General features: G+C 39.0%; 1 protein-coding gene across 3 annotated transcripts in view; it reads left to right on the top strand.

The window, feature by feature from the left end:
- The window catches only part of KIAA1549L (KIAA1549 like), a 204,259-nt gene extending 194,737 nt beyond the window's left edge, over positions 1 to 9,522 (top strand). For all 3 annotated transcript variants that reach the window (XM_060766572.2, XM_060766574.2, XM_060766573.2), the window contains exons 20-21: positions 1,595 to 1,746; positions 6,541 to 9,522. In XM_060766572.2, coding sequence (XP_060622555.2) covers positions 1,595 to 1,746; positions 6,541 to 6,822 — 434 coding nt within the window. In that variant the 3' untranslated portion in view covers positions 6,823 to 9,522. The remainder of the gene's footprint in view (positions 1 to 1,594; positions 1,747 to 6,540) is intronic.
- The last annotated feature ends 6,588 nt before the right edge of the window (positions 9,523 to 16,110 follow it).

Here is a 16,110-nt window from a genome sequence, read left to right as displayed (position 1 = left end):
CCATGCATGGCGTCACTTTCAAAACTAATGTAGTCTTGGGTAAGTCCTAAAAAAGACATTCTAAAGCTGGAATTTCTTCTTGGAAGCGAAACTCATTATCTTACATTTGTCTTAATTTTCAATAAATATACAAAAGCTCTAGCTGAAAATCCAGTAAGTTTTGTTATCATAGATTCAGACCAAGGGGGATGGGGGAATGGGATGTTAAATGTTGATAGCTTATGTTATTGATTTCCCCACCTTGCCTCCTCCCAAAATAATGGGTCAGCAGCGCAAGAAGGGGGACATTTGCTACTGAAATAATTTAATGCTACTGAAATAATCTTAATGTTTTCATGCCTTTTATTTAAAGCCTTTCATTACATTTGAGATTCTGATTCAAATAAAGGTTACAAGCTGTAGTCAAGTGCTTGTTGCATTTAATAACCGTGCATGTTGGAAACAGATGCATGCAGTGTGTAAGAGAGAAGCTTCGCTGAACAGAAGATGGAGATGGATTATTTTTCTAACCCTTGGCAACATATTTCAAGCTGAAAGTAGTGATGTGTTGCTAGCAATTTAACGAGCAGCTCCCAGATGAGACCAGTGAGACTTAAGCATTTATCCATTTGCCAACTGATAAAGAAGATCAGCTTCATGGACAAATAAAATGTTTATGAGAAAATGCTAAAAAGTATCAGAAGACAACATAACACAATATGGTCATGAAATATTTGTTAATGTAAAACTGCTGGAATAGGGGATGTTAAAGGAATTAAAGATTCAAATAACATTAATTTAAATACCATGTGATCAGTACATTTTATGAACTATGTGAAGTCAAATCCACACAAAAGAGAAATAGTCACACCTCCCTTTACAGTACTTCCCCCTCTTTATTCTCATAGGTAATAACTGTGCATATATAGTATTAACTACACAGAATGTTTCATGTAGGAGTATTTTACAGAATGTACACACAAATCAATTTACAGGGTAGCAACAGGGCTCATCAGATGATCTAAATACTGCTGTAATTGCTTATTGTTCAGTAGGATTCTGTGGGCCAAGTATACTAAGAGCATGTCCAACAATGGAGATAATGAAAACAGCACTGTGTTAGTTTTTCAGATAATAAATTGTGTACAAGAAACTATATTCTAAACCAGCACTTGAACTAATATGTTTAATGCCATATACATTTCTTTACATGAATTAACAAAGCCATTAGAATTCTGACTCGCAACATCTCTTTGGCTTTCTTTCTGCATTAGCATAAATCTTAAGGAATTGTACCTGCACTTTGCCTGTGTTCGGTTGCATAATGGCTTGACAACTAATATATGGCAGACAAGTACTGTCTCTGTAGTTATGTGATCTTGGTGATGGCACCTCCATCAAGAGCAACGTCTTTACTGGGATATTTCATCCAACAACAGTGGCAACAAGGCACTAGGTGCAGATTACAGTCATATGTGATCTGATTCTGCCAAGAGGCCCTCTGTTGACAGAGCTAAGTGGCATCTAGCTGGAACATCTCAGGTATCCTTTGAATGCTCCTCTGCATCTGGAGCAATGTGTTTGATTGCTAATCATTTTCCCTATTTCTTGATAGGAGGTACAGTTCCAGCAGTGTTTGCCATCCCAGCAACAAACCGACCTGGGTTTACAGGCTATTTCATCCCAACACCACCAACTGCATATAGGAACCAGGGCTGGATGTCCTATGCTGGAGAAAACGAATTACCAGGACAATGGGCTGACTCGGTAATTATACATATATTATTTCAATTGTTTGTTTGTTTCTTCGTATGCATGAACACTAAGATGAAGTATATGGAAATGGAAATTTCAACAGAGATAGCATTCGTTGGGACAATAGCTTGCAATAGCTAAAAATTTAGCTATGTTGCTTTTTCATCGATAGAAACAGAAAGATTAAAATATGATTGGACATAGAAATGGGTGAGGATTTCTCTCTCTCCTAAGGTCTTTAATAATTCAAATTTCATCAAAATTTGTGAGCTCAAAATAGTGGTATTCTACTACATATTTTACGATTGACAATTCTTCATTCTGCTGAGAAGAATTTTGCTATAGTAGATATTAGAACTGTCAATTATACAAATGTATAAATGTATAATTGTGGTTTTTTTTTAAAAAAAGCAGTCAACATTTTCATTTACCAAAACTATTTGTATCTGTATTTTGACCTGCCCTCCTAGGCCCCATCTACACTGCCATATAAAATTAAAATTATCTGCTTTGAACTGGATTATATGGCAGTATAGACACATATAACCCAGTTCAAAGTAGATAATGTGGATCATCTGTTTTGATAATTATAGGGCAGTGTAGATCCAGCCTTAAAGAGATTCTGGAATAATCTCATGCCTATAGTCTATATATTGATTAAGTCAATTAGTCAGCTCCAGTAACTCATCAATTAAAGTTTAGAGCTCACCATATCTTGGACCAATGTTCCTATAAAGGTAAGCTTGGACTTGTGGTGTGCTTTTCTGGGGTGTTGAAAATGAGTTTCTGAACCATGAGCTATGGGCAATTTATTGTAGGTTTATATTGGGCCCTTGTATGTTATGTATGTATGTATGTATGTATTTATTATTTGAACGTATATGCTTCCATTCCCTGGGGCTCGAAGTGGCTTACAAAAACAGGCTAAAATCGAACACAATTTAAAACAATTTAAAACAATTTAAAAACAATCAGAGATCAAAGGCCCGTCGAAATAGATATGTCTTACATGCCCTGTGGAAAGCTGATAAATCCCGCAAGGCACGGACTTCAGGTGGGAGAGTATTCCAGAGTGATGGTGCCACTGCTGTGAAGGCTCTGCGTCTGGTTGCTGTTAGACGCAAGGTCTTGACACTGGGAATTTCCAATAGATCTTGGTCCTCAGAACGGAGGGATATCTGGGGTTGGTAGGGGGTGAGGCGGTCCCTCAGGTACATCGGCCCCAGACCATTCAAGGCCTTAAAGGTGAGTACCATCACTTTGAAAGTGATCCGGTGCTCAATTGGTAACCAATGCAGCTGCAGTAAGATTGGTGTTATGTGGCATCTCATCGGAGTTCCCTCAAGAAGCCGAGCAGCTGCGTTTTGTACCAGCTTGAGCTTCCGGATCACCGACAGAGGAAGGCCAATGTAGAGGGCGTTACAGTAGTCCAGTCTTGAGATGACCGTAGCCTGGATCACCGTAGCTAGGTCGTCCCTGGACAGGTAGGGGGCCAGCCGTCTAGCTTGCCACAGATGAAAAAAGGCGGTTCTGCTAGCGGCGGAGACCTAGCCTCCATTGTCAGCAGAAGGTCCAAAAGGATTCCCAGACTCTTTACCAATGATGACGGGCATAGCGCCTCGCCATCCAGGGTAGGCAGCTGGATATCTCCACTGCCTGGTTGACCCAGCCATAGGATCTCCGTCTTTGCTGTATTCACCCTCAATCTGCTGGCACGCAGCCATCCAGTAACGGCCTCGAGGCACTGATGGAAACAATCGGGTACAGAGTCCGGTCGGCCTTCCATCTTCAGCACAAGCTGAGTGTCATCAGCGTACTGGTAACACTCAAACCGAAAACCTCGAACCAGCTGAGCAAGTGGTCGCATATAGATGTTAAGCAATAGAGGCAGGAGAATGGCCCCTTGAGGGGCCATTTTTTTTTTGCCTTGGAGAGAGAGTAAAATAAACTCATCTTAAAAATGCATAGAAATCTGAAGTTATATTTTGAAACGAACTTTGTTCTGTTTTTAAACAAGCCAACTTCAGATTATGGTGTATAATACACCAACATCACTAAAATTAATTACTGCAATAGGGAAAAGGAACACACAATAATATTTTCCTCTAAATATTAGCATTTTATTAAAATTCTGTTTTCCCTTTTGATCAGCAAAGTTTCACTAATACATCCTCTATGCAGGTAGATTCGGCATAGAGTTAAAGCAACCAGATTCTGTCTGATCTTGGAAACAAAGCAGGGTCAGCCCTGGTTAGTATTGGATGGAAGGCCTCAAATGCAAATGTACTTCATTTCAGATGAAAGGCCTGGCAAAACCATCTCTGCAGATTCCTTACCAAAGGAAACTTAGCAAAATTCAAAGGGGTGGCCATAAATCTTCACATGACTTGATAGCACATACACACATGTGCACAAACTGTTCAAAATAAATATCAGTAATTGTCTAACAGTAACAACAATAATTTTAATTCTCACTCCCCAATAAAGATTAAGCCCCCCTTTACACTGCCATATAAAATCCAGATTATCCGCTTTGAACTGGATTATATGGCAGTGTAGACTTATAATCTAGTTCAAAACAGATAATGTGGATTATCTGCTTTGATAATCTTAATTATCTGGCAGTGCAGAAGGGGCCTAAGATTTTGAAAACATTTGCTCCCACCACCTCAATTTATTATTCAAATAATGGCTTTGCAGTGTCACTAACAGTCCTAGAAAAATGAAAACAAACATTAGATTGGCAAAGCAGTTTACATCTCTATGATGCTTTGTCTCTGAAGCTGTGCAGTATTTCACAAACTAGATTAGTGAAATACTGGCCTCTAGTGTTTGTTCTCACACAGATCCATTCACTAAAGGTGCCTGGTTTACACAATTATTTATTTATTTATTTACTACGCTTATATACCGCAATTCTCAGCCTACTGGCGACTCATTGCAGTGTACAACATGAAAAGGTGCGAAAAACAGCATACAATAAAATCCACAATACATAATTATCAACATCATCAAAACATCATCCTTACTACAAGATCATTCCGAGTCGTCTCATCGTCAAATTCACAATCCGATACCATTTCCGTAGTTCCATTCCTATGGTCAAGTTACCAGTCATTGCACTTCTATTCAAAAGCCTTCTTAAACAGCCAGGTCTTCAGCTTCTGTGACCCGGAGCTCTTCCAGGGCCCCATTGATGGCGCCCAGGTAATTGGGGAGGAGGTCCAGGAGGCAGGCGGCCAGGAAGACCCCGCTGGTAAAGCAGCCCAGCAGGCCGAGGGACTCCCTCCGGAGCGCGGAGGAGCCTGGAGAGAAGAGGCGCAGGGGCATGAGCCCGCCGAGGAGGGTTGCGGCCAGCAGGGTGGCCAGAGAGCCCAGCTTGACCGTCTCCAGCCCTGCGGAGTGGAGCGGCGGCAAGGGCCCCCAGGCCAAGGGCCCCAAGGGGTCCTCCATGAGCGCGGCTGCTTCAAAGCCAGGACCCGATGGCAAGGCTGCCCTACGTCTCCTTCAAAGGGTCACTCCTTTGCCGGACAGGTCATGCTCCTCAATGGAAGGCCACCGCGTGCCGCGTCCCTTCAGGCTCCAACCGGAAATAGGCCTTCACACGCCTCTGGAAGTCCCGCATATGGGAGAAAAATCACTCAATGTCACTCATGTCCCAGCATTCCCTAGATTTTCATGGTGTGCTTACCATTGATGAAATGGTAAGTATTTTGGAAATGCGTGAACAGGAATGAGCTAACAGATGGCAACCCCTCAAGATTTAATTGCCACTTTGTCAATCAGTACAGAATCTTGATGTCCAAAACTGAGGATAAACTTCTTTAAGTAATTCTGGAATTGGAGCATATACAATATCTCAGCTGTTGTATTTGCTTTCTCCCCCAACACAGGTGAATATCACTGATGTACACTATTAAAATGGTATTGAAAGACCTTATATGCATGACTGCAGCAAATTTATTTTTGTGCAGTATTTTACATATGTGCAAATGTTGTTCTTGTGTGTGAAGAAAACCATATGAAAAGAATATTGCTACAAGACTGTGTATGAAAATTTTAGATATTTTGTATTCTTCATTATTAGTATTTACATGTGCATTGCCTAGGGCAATGTACATGCATGCACATTAAAGGAAAATGGGTTTGGATATTAAAACAAGCAAGTGCAATCTCATCCACATAAGCAATAAAGATTTCCCAGTACATCAGCTCTACTTGGAACAAGACAAAGTATTTCAAACCTTCAAAATCCAAGGGGAAATTCAGAGAAGATCAATTTTGAGAGTTTTTCTAAATACAATCCAAACCTTTCTCAATAAAACATGGTAGTGCGTTCAAGTGACTTGTTTTGATGGTGAAGCAGGTTTTTTATTCTCCAAGGATCAGTGTCCATGGCTTAGAAATTGTCCTTAGGTGGGATGCTTGTATATACAATTCTCCCCTGGTTTCCCCCCCAATTTAGCACCTTGTTTATATCTCTTACCATAAGCACAGATTTAGTGGGGAGGCTTGTCCAAATTACTGCCTCTGAGTCTGCAGATACAGGTGTACAACTATGCATAATTACATTGCTCACATCAGATAGTTCTTTTGACAACTAACACACACATTTATCACAATAATTTAAAAAAGTATGCGATAATTGGCAGTTTGAAATGACTTTCCTGAATACATGGGCTGATAATTTTTCAATGCTGTCCTCTAATGGCTTCTTTGCACATGATACCTACTGTGGCTACTCAGCATTGTGTCAAAGCAAATTATCTGAGAGCACTGTATCTGTCTAATTGAAATCTTCCATAGGTCCCCCTGCCTGGCTACATAGAAGCTTATTCGCGGCCCCGGTATCAGCACAACTCTCCTGCTAGGATCCCTCGACATTACAGCCAACCGGGAAATATGCACCACATTTCGGAACAATTCTCACTGCCCACCACTGCTGCTTCTCAACAGAGCTTGACAGAAAGTGATCCTTCCGATACCCCGCTGGCCAACCTTTCCACTGCTGCTCTGGTGAAGGCAATAAGAGAAGAAGTAGCTAAGCTCGCAAAGAAGCAAACAGACATGTTTGAGTTTCAGGTGTGATGGTTTCACATGTTTATATCAAAAGCAGGCATCTAGCTTTCAAATAAGACTTGTGGTGGCTTTTGCCAAAGCAAATCCATATTTTCCTATTCTGAAACAGTCAACACTGGATTTTTTTTAAAGTGAGTAAATAGACTATTCAATTTTAACACCAGCTCTCTGCCTGTTAAGGCAGGTGTTCCCTGGTAATTTGTTAAAGACTGATGTAATATACTGATCATATGCAATTGTCTGTCACATATCTTTTGATCCGCGAAGCGTCTGTCCTTGGAAACGTTACTTAAACCATATGCCTGTCTAATGTTCCAGTTATATTCAGAGCTTGGGAAGCACAAATATAAAATTACTCTCTTGCAACCTGTGCATGTTTAAAAAAATCAACATTTTGTCTTTTTGAATCAAGAAGAAACAATAATAATTTTATGGCAATTGAGAGCCATGACTTTATAACTTAGTGATTGACTTGATACATTTCAGAACCATATCACAAGACTGGTTGCAATAAAGCAATAGAGCTCAGTTCTGCCTAGAAACCACATTTAAATGGTAAGAACTGATGAGAATGTACCCTGAGAGTCTTTTGTAAATATCCCTGGACTCATCATCTTGGTTCATAGCTCCAGAAGGAAAAAATGAATAAGCATACTGGTTTAATTGGTGTCTAAAGAGCTGGGGTAATGTTACAATGGAGTTACACAAAAATGACTTCATTGTGGTATTTCTCTTCACTGTGAAAAGGGAGAGAAAAATGACAAAGTTAGTAGGTGTTAAAAGCTCTTTGAAACCTCTCAGTGAAAACAAATTCTTTGAAAATGGCTTATATTCAAAAAGCTTTTTGTTGTGAACACATGATAGTGGTAAATTTGAGAACCTTGAGTGCAAGTTTGTTCAGAATAATGAATATACCTGCTGTTACAAGAAAACCTCTGTTTAACATAAAGCTCTCTCCCTTTATCCCCAAACAATGATTTCTAGTGAAATGATGCCAGAAAAAGCTGACCAGAGCTATCACTGACTGGTCATGATGGGATAATGACCATTCAAACTCTTTTAAGTAATCACAATGCCATTGCAGCTTGATTACAACCTGTTGGTTAGATTAAATTGTAAATAAGTAAACAAGTCCATGGATGGAACCGGATAATATTCTGTAAGTGGTGGTTAGGAACGGATATTTTGCCAAATCGAGGATTGTAGAGTCTGATAGATAAATGTAATGTATTCTACAACAATATCATGAAAAATACATCATCTCCTTTGAAAACATGATGGGAGAATACAACTTCATTCTGATTTATGTTTGGAAGCTGGAAAAATGGTAGACAGTTGCGCTAAAGAAAAAGCTTTTGATTTTGCATCTATAGATTTCAGTCCCAACTGATAGACCCATCTAGAGTGCATCCATTGAATCAATTGTTAAATAGTAATTCAACACTTACATAAAGTCCATTGATTCATCAGGAATTCTGTAGTTAGGATTCGCAACTGCATTTATGCCATAACACAATTTGAAGATGAGCTGAGATGGTTCATGGTATAACGTTCTGACTACGTTGATATCTGCTGCATTAAAACATACTCTTTAGCTTATTTTATTCAACTTTCTAATGTATTCTGATTCAGTAATGATTTTTTAAATGAGTTTCTTTGGTATCTCCTAAGGGAATTAAGTAAGGAATGTTGCTCCTAGTGATAATCACATATATACATCTATCCAAGAAACAGAAAAGAGACACAAGAGAGTTAAATTTGGAAAAGAGATAATTTTAAGGAAGGTGGTCTTTAAAGAAAATGGAAGAAAACTCACTTTTGTAAATATTACTTTTATGTTATATGTCAAGATCTCCTCAAAAGTCTCAATAATTGTAACACCTTTTGGTGTAAATTATTGTTATTTAAACAAAATCCATATAAATAAAATGTATTTTTATAATCATATGAGTGTATATTTATAAAAATGCTCAATCTGTTACAAAAAATAAATAACAATAAACTGACTTCAAAAATATTAGGAAATACCAATGTGTTGTAGCTGGAGATCCTAGTTGTATATAGATGGTGAGACAACTTTATTAAAGAACCAAAGAAACTCAGTCTTGTAAAAATGAATCTAATGGCCATTTTAAACCTGTTATCAGCCAATTAGTACAAATCGTTTTGCGTTAATGCAATGTGTGTATCTTTTGTCTGTGTTCTGTTCTTGTCCCTTCCAAAGAATTGTAGCTGACAATGCAGGGGAAAGGTATGGCAATTAAAGCGCAATTAATGTAGAAAGATTTCTGACAACAACTAAATTGTGGTTGTAGCTATTCAGATTTATAGACTTCCGCGTAAAAGAAGTGAGCAATCAGCAAAGGCTTTCCTAGAGGACAAAAGAGCCTTATTGTTTCACACCTCTGAAATGGATATGCCAGTCTCATTATTGTTTGCTGGGAGTGGGTGTTTGGGTAGCTGGCCTTCCATATCCATGTATTCAACCATCAAAAGCATGAGAATTTTTTTAGAAATCAAAAAAGCAAACATTCATTTAGACATTTTATTAAAGGGATGTCATTTTACTATGTAGTTATATATACAGTAGATTCTTGTTTAACCAACATAAACAGGCTGGCAGAATGTTGCATAAGTGAAAATGTTGGATAATAAGGAGGGATTAAGGGAAAGCCTATTAAACGTCAAATTATGTTATGGTTTTACAAATTAAGCACCAAAACATCATGTTTTACAACAAATCAACAGTAAAGGCAGTTCAGTACATGGTAACGTTATGTAGTAGTTACTGTATTTACAAATTTAGCACCAAAACATCGTAATGTATTGAAACAGCTGTGGATACGGGTGGGAGGCAGACTGCATTGAATAATACAGAACGTTGGATGAGCGAAGGTTGGATAATCGAGACTCTACTATAATGGGATTTTACCATCCCAGTAATCTGGGTATCCGCAGGTTGGGGAGGGGGTACTAGAACCAAACCCCAGTGGGTACCAAGGGCCTATTACCTCAGGCAAGAAAGAAGGCATCTCCTATTTTGAAGGTAGTTGTGCATATCAGTGTAATGTCAGCTATTTAATATCTCAGTTGTGTGTAAAGTAGATTAATCTGTAGTGAATCCTTAAATTTGTTTTGAAAATAACTCATTAATACTAAGCAAATCCAGAATTATGTTTACATTTGTAGATGATATTGCTATATTACTTTCCGTTTTCATATCAATAGAATATCAGCTACTATTCCTTTAAACATATTTGACAACAGGTAATATTGAAAGGCCTATAGGAGTATTACATTTTAGGATCTTGAACTTCAGTCATCTGAAGAGTTCAAGTGAATGCTTTGATACTTTGAAAGCCTTTAGTCTCCTGTTCACAAGATACTTTCATTTATAAACCTCCTGCAAGACTGAGATAAAAGAAGATGGATTGTCTGTTGACTTTTACATGATTTTTAAAAGTCATTTAAAAAATAATCTGCCTTTTATCAAATTGGCCATAACCCAATGCAGATTTATAAAGTTCAATTGATTTCAACAGGAAACACAATTTTGTCCTCTTTTCTAGCCAATATAGTATTTGGTCACCTGGAAACAAATAACGAATCAGCAATCTTCCAGACAACAGTGTCTGAATACCTTATTTCTTTAAAAAGCTGCATCATGTATTGAAAGTAAATACTTTTTTAAAATGCTCCCCGATGTGCAATTGATAGGTGGAGTTGTATTGATTTCCAAATTCAATAAGCAATTGACTTTGTTTCTAACACATTAGTGCAATTTATAGAAGTCGTAAGTGCGATAATGTCTCAGGATAAAGGAAGAAGTTTCTGGAAAAAGAAATCACATTCTAATCTATCAAAACCATGATGAGTCAGTGCATTCATGGTGTAAAAATATGGTGTAAAAACAATTTATCTATATTAAATATGCTGCATGATAATTCTTGCAACGTTACCTTTTAGATAGGGATTTCAAAGAGAGTTACTACATCACAAAAGCTATTCTTGTGCTACTGGCACCCACTTTTATCTTCAGCTACCTGGTGCATTAGCAGTCCTCTAGTCATAGATGTCTTTTGCAGCTCCTTTATTCCCAGCCCTTTTGCATCAGACCATTCCTCTCATCATGTTTTCTTTAATCATAATAATCATAATAATAATAAAAACAACTTTATTTTTATACCTCGTCTCCATCTCCCTGAAGGGACTTGGGGCAGCTTACATGGGGCCGAGCCCAATCACACAGAGTTAAAACATAGCATATAAAATATAACAATAAGACAAAACAGTGTAAAACAACTTTATAACAATAATAAAACAAACATCATAAATATCATAATCAACAACCAAGGATAGACTCCAAGTCTTGTTGTGGGAGGGCGGGCTGGTGTGCAAACAGGTTAGAAAATAGGCTAATCAATAAGGTGCATAGATCATGTAGCAGTGTAAGGATAAGAGCAGTTATAGCAGGGACATTATGACTTTAATAGTGCACATTTCTCCTAGCCACGCTGAATTTATACTTTTTATTAACTGTGTTGATTTGCGAGAACCCATTAACTATGCATCATAAGATCAGAGAGAAGACATTGCCCTCTATCACCCTTAGCATATCCAATGGTGAGATATAATAGAAGTTGCAAGCTAATCTCTGGATAACCACATTCTTGTTTCAACAAGTTGTTACAAATATTAAAATCTTAACCTTGTTTGTTCCCGCTCTTGTTTCACCCTTATGGCATAATGTCATTCTCTCAGTGCTGTTGTACTGTACAGTCATCGAGAGCGTGATAGTTGTCTTGCTGAAAACAATCTATTAATGGCCCCCTTTCGCAGTAGCCAATGTGAGTGTGGATGTCTCATTCCACTTCATTATGAGAGCTAGGTATGTTTAGCTTGGAGAAGAGAAGGTTAAGAGGGGACAGAATGCCCATGTTTAAATAATTGAACTGATGTCATATTGTGGAGGGGTCAAGCTTGTTTTCTGCTGTTCCAGAGACTAGAATACAGAACAATGGATTCAAATTGCAGGAAAAAAAGATTCTACCTAAACATTAGAAAGATCTTCCTGATGGTAAGAGCTGTTCAACAGTGGAATATGCTTCCACAGAGTGTGGTGGAGTCTCCTTCTCTGGAAGTTTTTATACAGAGGCTGGATGACCATCTGTCAGGAGTGCTTTGATTATGCATTCCTCCATGGCAGGGGCTTGGGCTGGATGGCTCTTACTGTCTCTTCCAGTTTTGTGATTTTATGAAATAGTGGGTACAGTGTGGGTATGGTCTGGTTGTTCCTTCTTTGGGAATTTCCAAGAAAATCTCCAGAAGAAAACGTGTACTTCTGGTGCTTGGGTTAATTGGAAATTTTGTTTTGAAGTAAATACCTGTATTTTCAACTCTTTTCTGATTTTTTAAAAATATTATTGGTTTGCTGTTATAATGCAGTGACACTTCTATCCTGACTCTGATCCTCTAAAGTCACTATCCAGATGCCTTTGCTGCATGGGGATGTTTTCAGAAGATTTCTCCACTGCTTTCCTGTAGTGCCACCAAAGTGTGTTGCCACCAAAGCATTACTTTTTCATTTTACATTTTTTCCAAAAGTTATGGTGCTTTGACATTTTGCTGTAATTGTGTTATGATGGCTTGGTGAATACAAATGAAAGTTTTGGAACAGGACAACTGGCTAGCATGATAAACACTTTTGGTTTTCACAGGAGAAAGATATGAAAATGAAGGAGTGTGTGATTTCCGTTGATTGGTATGCCATAACATTATTACACACACATCTATATCTATATCTATGCTAATCAATCATGATGGTGATAATGGCATTTGTGCAGATTTATTTATTTACAGTATTTATATTCTGCCCTTCTCACTCAGCGGGGACTCAAGGCGGATTAGAATGCACATATACATGGCAAACATTCAATGCCGTAGACATACAACATAGATAGACAGATACACAGAAGCTATTTAACATTCCAACTTCATGAGGGTATGCTCGAATTCTGGCCACCGGGGCAGCTGTTGCTTCACCATCCACTTGTGACACCGATGGAGTACTTCATTCTTTTGCACGCTGCTGGAGATTTTTATGGTGTCGTAAATTAGTTAAATTAGTGACTGGACTGAGCTTGAAGGAGCTGGGGGTGGTGACGGCCGACAGAGAGCTCTGGCGTGGGCTGGTCCATGAGGTCACGAAGAGTCGGAGACGACTGAACGAATGAACAACAACAACAACAACAAATTAGTTAAATTAGCCTCCCCGCATAAAGCAGTACCTAAATTTCCTACTTGACAGATGCAACTGTCTTTTGGGCTACAAAGGTTGACAGCAAGCTAGACAAATGGTTGGGAACTTACTCCCACCTAGGCTGGCTTCGAACTCATGACCTTGTGGTCTGTAGTGATTTTAATGCAGCTGACTCCCAACCAGCTGCGCCACAGCCCAAATGAAAACACTTCAGATCACAGTAATACTCTGAAAATGTTTCAAGATTGTGATAAATAGCACCAACAATCAACTATAATTGGGAGTATATCTGAGGTGGTTTTTGAGCAGTAAACCAGACATAACAGGATAGTGTGATAAGGACATACATCTGATCAGCAGAGCTACATCAAGACATGGTTCAAGCAGAGAAGCAGAGGATATGTTTTAATATGCACTTTAAGCGACAAAAAGTTGTATTGCTTCTTTTAACTATAAAGTCTCATTCTACAACTGGGGAACACAGACACTCAGATGTGCCAGGAGCTTTTTGCCCCTTTCACCTATATGAACCAGGATGAGGATCTAGCATGGCTCCCATCCCTATGGTGCCAGAGATATTTACAAATAGAACATTCTGGTTGTGTGCCTGCATTCATTCTCCATCTCCCTCCTACTCCCCATTCCTTTGTCTGTCTGTTTCGCTCATACACATACAGACAGTTCCTTTGGTCGTAATCTCCCACACCTCCATACTAGAAAAGTCAACACAGTAAAGTATTTGACCTGCCATTACTAGTCACTATTAGTTGCCAGTCTCACCACAAAGCACTGTATTAGCTTGCCTCATTCCATAGGGATAGAGCAGCCTTCCTGAAGCAGTCTATAATATACTAGCTGTCCCCTGCAACGTGTTTCTGTGGCCCAGTCTGTGTATATGGGTTTTGTGTGTATGTGTGTATATATGTGTGCGTATATTTGTGTATGTATGTTTGCATATACATATGTGGTTTTACACCTGTGTTGTAATGTTTTTTTTTAGTTTTTTTTTGGCTTTTTCTCTTTTGCTGTGTTTTTCAGTGTTTTTATGAGTGACGGTCACTCGTTGGCCTGATAGGTATATTGTGTCCAAATTTGGTGTCAATTCGTCCAGTGGTTTTGAATTATGCTAATCCCACAAAAAAACATTACATTTTTATTTATATAGATTATAAGGATTATAAATACTGTAATAAAGAATTACTTGTTTGCAAAGAAATCTTTCAGCCCCTTGAGACTAACTGAGACAACTAAGTTGGTAGCACAAGTTTTCATAGACTAAGGAAGTAGGATACAGCTATACTGTAGACTTAATGCAGTTTGCTATAGAGTCATGAGAGATGTAATTTTACAAAGTTTTAGCCTTCTCTGCCAAAGAGGGCTGGTGCCAGTGCCTCACCAAACTACAAATTCTAGGATTCCATGGCACTGAGCTGTGACGGGTTTTTTTTTTTTTGGTCGTGTCAGGAGCAACTTGAGAAACGGCAAGTCGCTTCTGGTGTGAGAGAATTGGCTGTCTGTAAGGACGTTGCTCAGGGAACACCCAGATGATTTGATGTTTTTATCATCCTTGTGGGAGGCGTCTCTCATGTCCCCGTATGAGGAGCTGGAGCTGATAGAGGGAGCGCATCCGCCTCTCCCCGGATTCGAACCTGTGACCTGTCGGTTTTCAGTCCTGGCGGCACAGGGGTCTAACCCACTGCGCCACCGGGGACTTGCCATGACAGTTAAAGTAATGTCAAGCTTAATTAACTCTACTGTGTCTATTTTATCCTGGCTGCAGGTGTGTGTCTATATTTATTGCAATCACCTAGCTCTAAAAAAAAAAAAGAACCCCCAAACCCGACGAATGACTTTTTCCAGCTGTGTTAGTTAGATACACACACACACACACAGATACATGGTTTTAATAACTAGATAATGCTCAATTCCTGTATCAAAAAGTTACTGAGACCACAGGTCTTTTTACACTAACTTCAGTGTTTTAATGAGCGTGAAAGATCTGTGGTTTCAGTAACTTTGCTGTGATTCCATTTTAACTACTATGATTCAACTTTGGTGCTATGGTTCCATTTTAACTGTAACTTTGCTATGTTTAGTGCTGTGGTTCCACTTTGTGGCTCCAGCCTATGGAATTTGGGGATTTGCAGTTTAGGGAGGTACTTGGAATTCTCAGCCAGAGAGCTCTAGTGCTTGCACAGTATAGCCACACTTTAAGACAAATGGAAGTGTGCTTATGGCAGCATAATGAAAGTGACTGCTAATTAAGAAGTCACTGCAAATAATACAGTAATCATAAGAAGTGCATTAAAATTTAGTGCATGTTCCTCTGTTGTAGAAAGTCGTCAGGGATTTCAGGACACCCCTTCAATCTTATTTTTGTGAAGTCTATATGAATGGAAGTGACCTGCAAAGATGTGCAGGTCATTCCCAAAAGGAGTGCATGATTCAGTCCATGCAAGCCAGGATCTAGGTTACTAACTTTGGCTTGTCTGGGGTAAGATGGGAGGGAGGCACTCCGGCGCTGCAGAATTTCTGGACTGGGTATTCATAACTTTGACATTAAAGATCCTTGTCTCCAGCCTTCCACTATTATTAGAGGCTTCCCTTTCGGTTGCATACTTTTCTGGAAATGCATGCAGACATACTTTCAGATATAATTCAACACAACACTCCAGTGCTGAATGAGACTGGCTCCCTCTTGTTCTCACATAATATTGGAATTGCTTCCATTCCACAGCTGTTTCTATCATCTGGCCAACTCCTGCTTCTCCTATGCTTTAGGTTAGCCTTTCCCCTTTTCATTTTTGCAAGCTTCATTTATTTTTGAATAACTTCCAAGGAATGGTGAGTCCCACTGATTGCAAGCCATCCACGGGGCCTTGCACCAGTACTGTGATTCCTGGTGCTGCTGCATCTTCCTCACTGCTGAATACTGCCAATCTGGATAGCAGAGGATTTCCACACCTTCTGGATGGGAAAACCACAAATGACCTTTTCTTTGGCAACACAGCTCATTCTCAACACTGTAGAAGAACCAG

This window comes from Anolis sagrei, chromosome 1 (genome assembly GCF_037176765.1).
Source record: "Anolis sagrei isolate rAnoSag1 chromosome 1, rAnoSag1.mat, whole genome shotgun sequence".
In the NCBI taxonomy this organism is placed as follows: Eukaryota; Metazoa; Chordata; class Lepidosauria; order Squamata; family Dactyloidae; genus Anolis; species Anolis sagrei.
Note: the sequence above shows the minus strand (reverse complement) of the source record. Positions and strands in the feature narration are given on the sequence as shown.